Source organism: Octopus bimaculoides, chromosome 28 (assembly GCF_046866305.1).
Source record: "Octopus bimaculoides isolate indiv1 chromosome 28, ASM4686630v1, whole genome shotgun sequence".
NCBI classification, from domain to species: domain Eukaryota; kingdom Metazoa; phylum Mollusca; class Cephalopoda; order Octopoda; family Octopodidae; genus Octopus; species Octopus bimaculoides.
Genome location: NC_142955.1, coordinates 2,677,025 through 2,685,502, shown reverse-complemented (window position 1 = coordinate 2,685,502; position 8,478 = coordinate 2,677,025). Strand labels below are relative to the sequence as shown.

The following is an 8,478-nucleotide window of genomic DNA, read 5'->3' as shown; positions in this document are numbered from 1 at the left end:
CTTTTGTTGTTGTCATTGTTATTGATTCCATGCTCACCTGGAAATTGAACCTACATCACTGACATTGCATTCTACACACTAATAATTATTCTATCAATTATTGTTACGATATTCTTCAACACATACACTCTATCGCTCTCTGTATATACATTACATATATGGTGTGTGTGTATACATTTTTGGATTTGCTTTGCATGACAAACAGGCATAGAATTTATAAACTGTACAGTAGATTGAAGGGGCATTTGGCTGCTATTTCAAACAACTCTAGCAATATAACTATGTATGGAGTTACGTGAGACAATAATGGTGCTGTTTTCTATGTAAATTTCGCTGCTATTTCTAGCAGCTCTTGCATTCACTTACATTTTATATGTCATGCATTTAATTTTGTTTTTAAATTAAGCATTAATTTGCATTTAATTATTACAATGAAATTAATACAACAACAGAAACTAGTTACAGACTCACACTTAAACACAAAATTTGCTAGAAACAACAGTTATATGAATGTATGGCATATTTTTTCACAAAGGTTCCCTTCCAAAAATATATGTCTGGATTTGGTTTGTGCTTCAGTACAAGAGACTGACTATGTATGGGGGGGGGGGGGGGGTTGTCAATTTTCTGAAATAAAATCTGTGAGATTGGTGCCCCCAAATCAATATAAACAATGAGACTATGAATATAATCAGTAGAGGAAGGAATGGAACCCACATGTTGGAGTATATCTTGTCAGAATATATATATATATATATATATATCCATCATTCTAACTATACAACATGCATTTACATAGATACACGCACACACACACACACACACATATATATATATATATATACATATGTTTGTGCTCCACAAATACAAGGTGTTCCTGTGTGGTAAGAAGTTTGCTATCCAACCACAGGGTTCTGGGTTCAGTCCTACTCCACAGTACCTAGGGCAGTTTATATGTAAGCCTATTATTTTCCCTAAACATATTAGGTATTTAACCAGTAACTCCTTGAATGGTACCATCCCTTAACTAAGGCTAATTTAACCTCTAATTGAACTTATATATATATATGAAAACATCCAAGATTGCATTCTGATAGGAAAAAGGAAAACACCCAAAGGTGCTGCTTCACCTTTTTAATCAGTGGACGGCAGAAGAAAATAAAAATAGAATAAATTTATTTTTAATAAATTCAAAATAAATAACACAGTGATTGTGATGATGCTGATGATGATGACGAAGGTGATAATGCTGTTGTTGTTGTTGTTGTTGTTGGTGGTGGTGGTGGTGGTGGTGGTAGCGGTGACGTTGGTGTAAGTATTTGCATTCATACTGAAGAAAGTGAAATTTATACTGAACAATGCATATTCATTAGAAAAATTAGTTTCTAAGGGTTTTAAAAACAAATCCCTTCAGATGACCCTGAATCAGTAAATGAATGTGTTATCAGTTTGCAAAGAGGTTTCAATTATATTCATTTTTGTCTGAATGCTGCTTGGCCATTGTGACACAAAAGTGGATTGTTAGATGTTGAGAGGAAGGGAGTGGAAAGGAAATCAAAAGAAGAACAAGGATCAAATGATTTCAGAGTGATTATTTGAAGAGAGAGAGATAGATAGAAGGAGAGAGAAAGGAGGGAATGGGGTCGTTGTACAGGGAAACAAAAACAATACACAAAGCAAGTGTGTGCAAGAAACATTGAGGATTGTCAAATCTGAAGACCAACAATACACAACAATCTACGCTGATTGTGTGTGTGTGTTTGTGTTTGCACATATGGATTAATGTATATGTACTTATTATATACATAGATAAGTCTCAGCTAGAACTACCCAAGTCCATGGTTAACTTTAAAAAAACCACTTGGAAACAACATTTAATGATGTTTCACATTACAGTAATTCTGTTGGCACCATAACCCATTCGAGTAAAGAGTTATTGTTTGCAGTGATATACCTGTTTATATGTTTAGGGTTGAATTGAAATTTGTTGGAGATATTCACCCAGGAACCATTTCAATACAATAATTGTTTTTTTTGTTCTGTCTTCTCCTATGTGTCATGGCATGATGTTAAAGAGAGCAGGGTCAGTGGAGGTGACAAAGTTCTGCCTTGGTGTTGTGTGATGCTGTTCGTGGTGATCCAGCATGGCCACAAAGTTTATACTGCAAAACTTAAAACATTAAATGTTACGCATTCTGATAGAAAAGACACACATCTTTGCTGTTTCACTTTTTTATTCTGTGGACACGAAAAGGAAATAAAACGAAACAATTAATTGGAGAGAATATTTAACAAATAAATAATTATATTTTTAATAAATGACAATTGAAACTAATGAATAAGATAATGATGGTGTTGAGAGTGGGTTTTTGTGGTGGTGGTGGTGCTGGGAATGTGAATATTTGCAATTTGGGGACGAATCATCATCATCATCATCATCGTTTAACGTCCGCTTTCCATGCTAGCATGGGTTGGACGATTTGACTGAGGACTGGTGAAACCGGATGGCAACACCAGGCTCCAGTCTAATTTGGCAGAGTTTCTACAGCTGGATGCCCTTCCTAACGCCAACCACTCAGAGAGTGTAGTGGGTGCTTTTACGTGTCACCCGCACGAAAACGGCCACACTCGAAATGGTGTCTTTTATGTGCCACCCGCACAAGCCAGTCCAGGGGCACTGGCAACGATCTTGCTCGAAAATCCTACGGGAGCCAGTCAGGCGGTACTGGCAACGGCCACGCTCAAAATGGTGCATCTCATGTGCCACCTGCACAAGAACCAGTCCAGGGGCACTGGCAATGATCTTACTTGGCTTGCTGGGTCTTCTCACGCACAGCACATTTCCAAAGGTCTCGGTCAGTAGTCATCGCCTCGGTGAGGCCCAATGTACGAAGGTCTTGCCTCACCACCTCAGCCCAGGTCTTCCTGGGCCTACCTCTTCCACGGGTTCCCTCAACTGTTAGAGTGTGGCACTTTTTCATGCAGCTATCCTCATCCATTCTCACCACATGTCCATACCAGCGCAATCGTCTCTCTTGCACACCACAACTGATGCTTCTAATGTTCAGCTTTTCTCTCAAGATACTTACACTCTGACGGGTATTCACATTGACATTACACATCCAACGGAGAATACTGGCTTCATTCCTTGCGAGCTTACGTATGTCCTCAGCAGTTACAGCCCATGTAGCATGGCTGTTCGTACGCATGCGTCATACAGTCTGCCTTTTACTCTGAGTGAGAGTCCCTTTGTCGCCAGCAGGGGTAAGAGCTCTCTAAACTTTGCCCAGGCTATTCTTATTCTAGCAGCTACACTTTCAGCGCACCCACCCCCACTACTAACTTGGTCGCCCAGATAGCGGAAGCTATCGACTACCTCTAGTTTTTCACCCTGGAATGAGATAGAAGTTGTTTCCTGTTTGTTTAAAACACTTGAGTTGTTGAGAAAATGTAAATGAATGCTTTATCAGTTGCAAGCATCTGGAATTACTTCAAAATATATTGAGATCTTAAGAGGGGGTAAGTGAAAATGAAATCCAAAATAACAACAGGAGTGTCTTTGTGATAACAAGCTTGCTTCCCAACCACATGATTCCAGGTTCAATCCCACTGTGTGGTACCTTAAGCAAGTGTCATCTACTATAACCAAAGCTTTGTGAGTGGATTTGGTAGATAGAAACATATATATATGCATACATATATAAGAAATAAGCATATCTATATATATATGTGTGTGTGTGTGTGTATTTATGAGAAGGTTGTATGTTATTTCAGGAAAATTTCTTTATTATTTCTAATGAATTTTGATAACATTTAAAGTTCTTACTCATTGGCTGATTGACCACGACCATGCTGGAGCACCACCTTTAATCAAGTAAATCGACCCCAGGATTTATTCTTTGTAAGCCTACTACTTATTGTATCAGTCTCTTTTACTAAACTGCTAAGCTATGGGGGACATATACACACACATACATATATATACAATGGGCTTCTATCAGTTTCCGTCTACCAAATCTACTTACAAGGCTTTGGTTGGCCTGAGGCTATAGTAGAAGTCATTTGCGCAAGGTGCCACACAGGAAGGGCATCCAGCTGTAGAAACTCTGCCAAATCAGATTGGAGCCTGGTGTAGCCATCCGGTTTCACCAGTCCTCAGTCAAATCGTCCAACCCATGCTAGCATGGAAGGCGGACGTTAAACGATGATGATGTGTGTGTGTATGAATAGAGAAAGGGGAGAGATGTATTACATATGTATACACATACAAACGTATGACATGAAGGGGTAAAGACGAATGATGTCTGGTGTGCGTGTGTGTTTGTGTATGTCTCTTTCTGCTTGTCTCTCTCTCACTACCTATTTTTCTATCTATCTATCTGTGATTTTCTCTCTCTCTCTCTCTGTCTTTATCTATAACAACCTCTACTCCGTACTAGTGTCTTGAGTTTGGTTGTTTATGGAAGGGCTATGTATAACAAGGCCGAATCGTGCTACTGAAATCTTTGTTTTGTGTGAGTCTTATTTTCTTGTCGGTGGATTTTTGTTAATTGTTATACTGTTTGTGCTTTGTGATTCCTGTGCGAATCGAACTCTTGTCGTTAAGACGGTTTTTTCGCCCTAGGGGCCCGAAAATTGTTCTGAAATTTGCCCGTTAAAGGATAAAATATTTTTTCTACTTTTGTTATCGGTGACAGAGGTGTTTTTCTACGTTATTGTCGGTAAAGACAACATTGTGTTTATTATTATGAAATTTAATATAAATTCTAAGGAGGATCATCTGTCTTTGTCCATTTGTCTATCGATCTCCCTTCGTTTCTATATCTGTCATCTGCTTTTATATATATATATATATATATATATATATATATATATATATATATATATTTGAATTCTCGTTTAAGTCTCGTTCACAAACACGAGATTTATTTGCTGCGGAATTAGTATCTCGACAAATCAATATGGTGTAGAAATAAATGACAAATTTTTTAGAAATCTTAAAATGTGAAATTTCTCCCGTTTGAATCTTTCTTTTATCCAATACATCTCAGAAAATGATAAAATGTGAACCTTCTCCCGTTTCAATATCTTCCTTTATCAAATACATCTCAGAAATTTTCTGTAAGTGTTTAAACATAACATTTATGTATTTATTATTCGTTGTCTCAATTATTTAATATGAAAACAATTATGGTTTTCCCTCTTCAATGCCCGATTTTCTAGGGTTTTTTTTACATAGTAATCCTTCCATGGCCCTCTCACTTGTGATGCGAATTTTAATCTGCAATTCATTTTTCATTCAAACCTTTTTATCTTTATAATGTTTTCGCTTGTCATAGAATTCGTAGCAACACAGAAGACAACCTGTTTGTGATCGTTCGTCTGCTCAGGCAGCACTGTCTTCTGGCTACAAAATCTCTGTGAAGCTGCTATAAGGTTGCTTCACCAGCTTGAGACAGCACCCAAATTTACCTCTTTCGATTTTTGAAAATATGTTATCGTCTACTCTGTAGTGTAACGCGTAATTTTACACATTATGGAGGTGTAGATGTCTGTAAATATGTCGATATTACATAAAGTTGTGAAATGTAATTTTAATAACAAAAATTCAAAACGAAATTTCAGTTGTTCAGATAAATTTTTATAACTACAGCTAAATCCGTATAGGAATGTATAATAGTTAAGTTCTCACTCTCAAATATGAATTGTTTAAGTAACTTCTGTAGCTGATGCTGTTTTTCTGTTATTTCAGGATATTGGATGACTTCGTTATTCAAGAATTATATATTACCTCGGATTTATCATCTTTCAAAGATTAACAGCACGTGATAAAGAACAGATATTCCAATCATTATCATCGTTTAACGTCCGCCTTCCATGCTGGCATGGGTTGTCCGATTTGATAGGAGCTGGCCGGCAGAAAACTACACCAGACTTCTGTGTTTGTTTTGGCATGGTTCTTTATGGTTGGGTGCCCTTTCCAACACCAACCACCCTGCAGAAAAGATTTGAGTGCATTTTACGTGGTTTTTTTATAAATGTAAAGTAGAATTACTTGAAAATATTTTCTCTTAACTGAAATTAATAGCAAAATGTCTTTTGTTTGGCTGACTGCAATGTGTACAAGATGATTTTGAGTTCTAGTTAAAATTGGATTACAGCAGAGTTTGGAGCAGCTGCAGATATTAAAAAAGATTACAGATGGATAGAAATATAGCGGAGAAAATATTTGTTTAGAATCAATTATAAAGATATACAGAAACGAGAATATATTGAAGTGAGAGAAGAAAAATTATTTTAAAAAGACAAAGAAACGTATATGATGACATGGTGAATTGGAAATGACTGTGGATTGATTTTCCTGATGAAATGTCGAAAGATATTGGAAAAACAATATATCACTGTAATATTTGTAAAATGTCATTCTCTAAAAAAAGTCAATTCGCTCTTCACAAACTTATTCATGGAGAAGATAAGCCATATCAATGTGATATCTGTAGTAAATCGTTTTCTCAAACTTGTCACTTAATCCAACACAGACGCATTCATACAGGAGAAAAACCATATCACTGCGATGTCTGTGGTAAATCTTTCTCCATAAAACATCACTTAACAAAACACAGGCGTATTCACACAGGAGAGAAGCCATATCATTGTGATGTCTGCGGCAAGTCGTTCTCTCGGAATCATCATTTAAATGAGCACAAATTCATTCACACAGGAGAGAAGCCATATCACTGTGATATCTGTGGTAAATCATTCTCTAGAACTAGAAACCTAACGACTCACATACGCATTCACACAGGAGAGAAACTATACGAGTGCGACATCTGTGGTAAATCATTCACTTTGAAAAGTACTTTGACCATTCACATACGCATTCATACAGGAGAGAAGCCGTACCAGTGTGACATGTGTGGCATAGCATTCTCTGAAAGAAGCAGCTTAAGTGTTCACAAGCAAATTCATACAGGAGTTAAGCCATATCACTGTGATGTCTGTGATAAATCCTTCTCTCGGCATCATTACTTAGCTGAACACAAGCGCATTCATACAGGAGATAAGCCATACCACTGTGATATCTGTACTAAATCCTTTTCTACAAGTAGTAACTTGAGCAAACACAGACGTAGTCACACTGGAGAGAAACCATACAATTGTGACATCTGTGACAAATCGTTTTCCACGAGTAGTAGCTTAAGTAAACACATCCGCATCCATACAGGGGAGAAGCCCCATAGCTGTGATGTGTGTGGCAAATCCTTCTCTCAGAAAGGTCACTTAACTGGACACAAACGCATTCATGCAGGAGATAAACCATATCACTGTGATATCTGTGGTAAATCATTTTCTGACAGTCAGCATTTAATCAAACACAAACGCATTCATACAGACGATAAACCGTACCACTGTGATATCTGTGGTAAATCATTCTCTCGGAATCACACTTTAATTGAACACAAACAAACCCATACAGGAGAGAAGCCATATCGCTGTGATATCTGTAATAAAGCATTCTCTAGAAACTTCCATTTAACTGAACACAAATACATTCATACAGGAGAGAAGCCATATCACTGTGATGTCTGCAGTAAATCTTTTGTTCGAAAACGACAGTTGACTATACATGAGTGCATCCTTACAGAAGAATGAACATGTTAACATTATATAGCAATAAATGTATTTAAATGTAAAAGAAGATATGATGGTGTGTGTGAGAACAATTTCGTAACTACAACTCTCTCTACATTGGTGACATAACTAAATGATATTTTTAATAAAAAGCTATTCTTTCAGAATTCTCAGATATATTCTTATTTAACATATTTCTAGAATAAAGAGAAGCTAGTATCAATTCATTTGGCACTGGTGGTAAATATATATTCTGTCATAACATAATTGTACAGTTTAGTATAAATCTTTAAGTCATAACAAACAATATTTCATCTTACCATTATAGGATAAATATCTATGATATCTCATGAATATTCATAATCTTATTTACATTCTTGAATGTATCTCTTATATACAATGGTGTGGAACCCTGTAGATGGCAAGCAAGCTTTTTCCTGTACAGCCAGTCCTGTGCTTATTGTGTGAAAAATAATTTTAAAAATATTGTGCCACGAACAACATTGCTAATCTTCTGATAATCAAAGTATATTGCAGTTTAACCCTTAAAACCCATAAATGTGCTTGTTTGTCTATACCCAGGGCTGGAATAATATCCTTATAAGCCCCAAGGTGGCGAGCTGGCAGAAGCTTTAGCACGACGGTCAAAACGCTTAGCGATATTTCGTCTGCCGTTACGTTCTGAGGTCGACTTTGCCTTTTATCCTTTCAAGGTCGCTTAAATAAGTACCAGTTACTCACTGCGGTCGATGTAATCGACTTAATCCCATTGTGTCTCCTTGTTTGTCCCCTCTATGTTTAGCTCTCTGTGGGCAATAAAGCAATAAATATCCATAGAAGCCCTAA

At 36.8% G+C, this 8,478-nt stretch overlaps 1 protein-coding gene across 2 annotated transcripts in view; it reads left to right on the top strand.

Annotated features, from left to right (window-relative positions):
- The window catches only part of LOC128251112 (uncharacterized), a 49,849-nt gene extending 42,050 nt beyond the window's left edge, over positions 1-7,799 (top strand). Inside the window, exons 1-2 of one of the 2 annotated variants that reach the window (XM_089344333.1) lie at positions 4,902-5,121; positions 5,753-7,799. In XM_089344333.1, the coding sequence (XP_089200459.1) occupies positions 6,370-7,653 (1,284 nt within the window). In that variant the 5' untranslated portion in view covers positions 4,902-5,121; positions 5,753-6,369 and the 3' untranslated portion in view covers positions 7,654-7,799. Of the gene's footprint in view, positions 1-4,901; positions 5,122-5,752 lie in introns of those variants that run through there. The other variant, XM_089344334.1, reaches the window with a different exon arrangement.
- Positions 7,800-8,478: the final 679 nt, after the last annotated feature.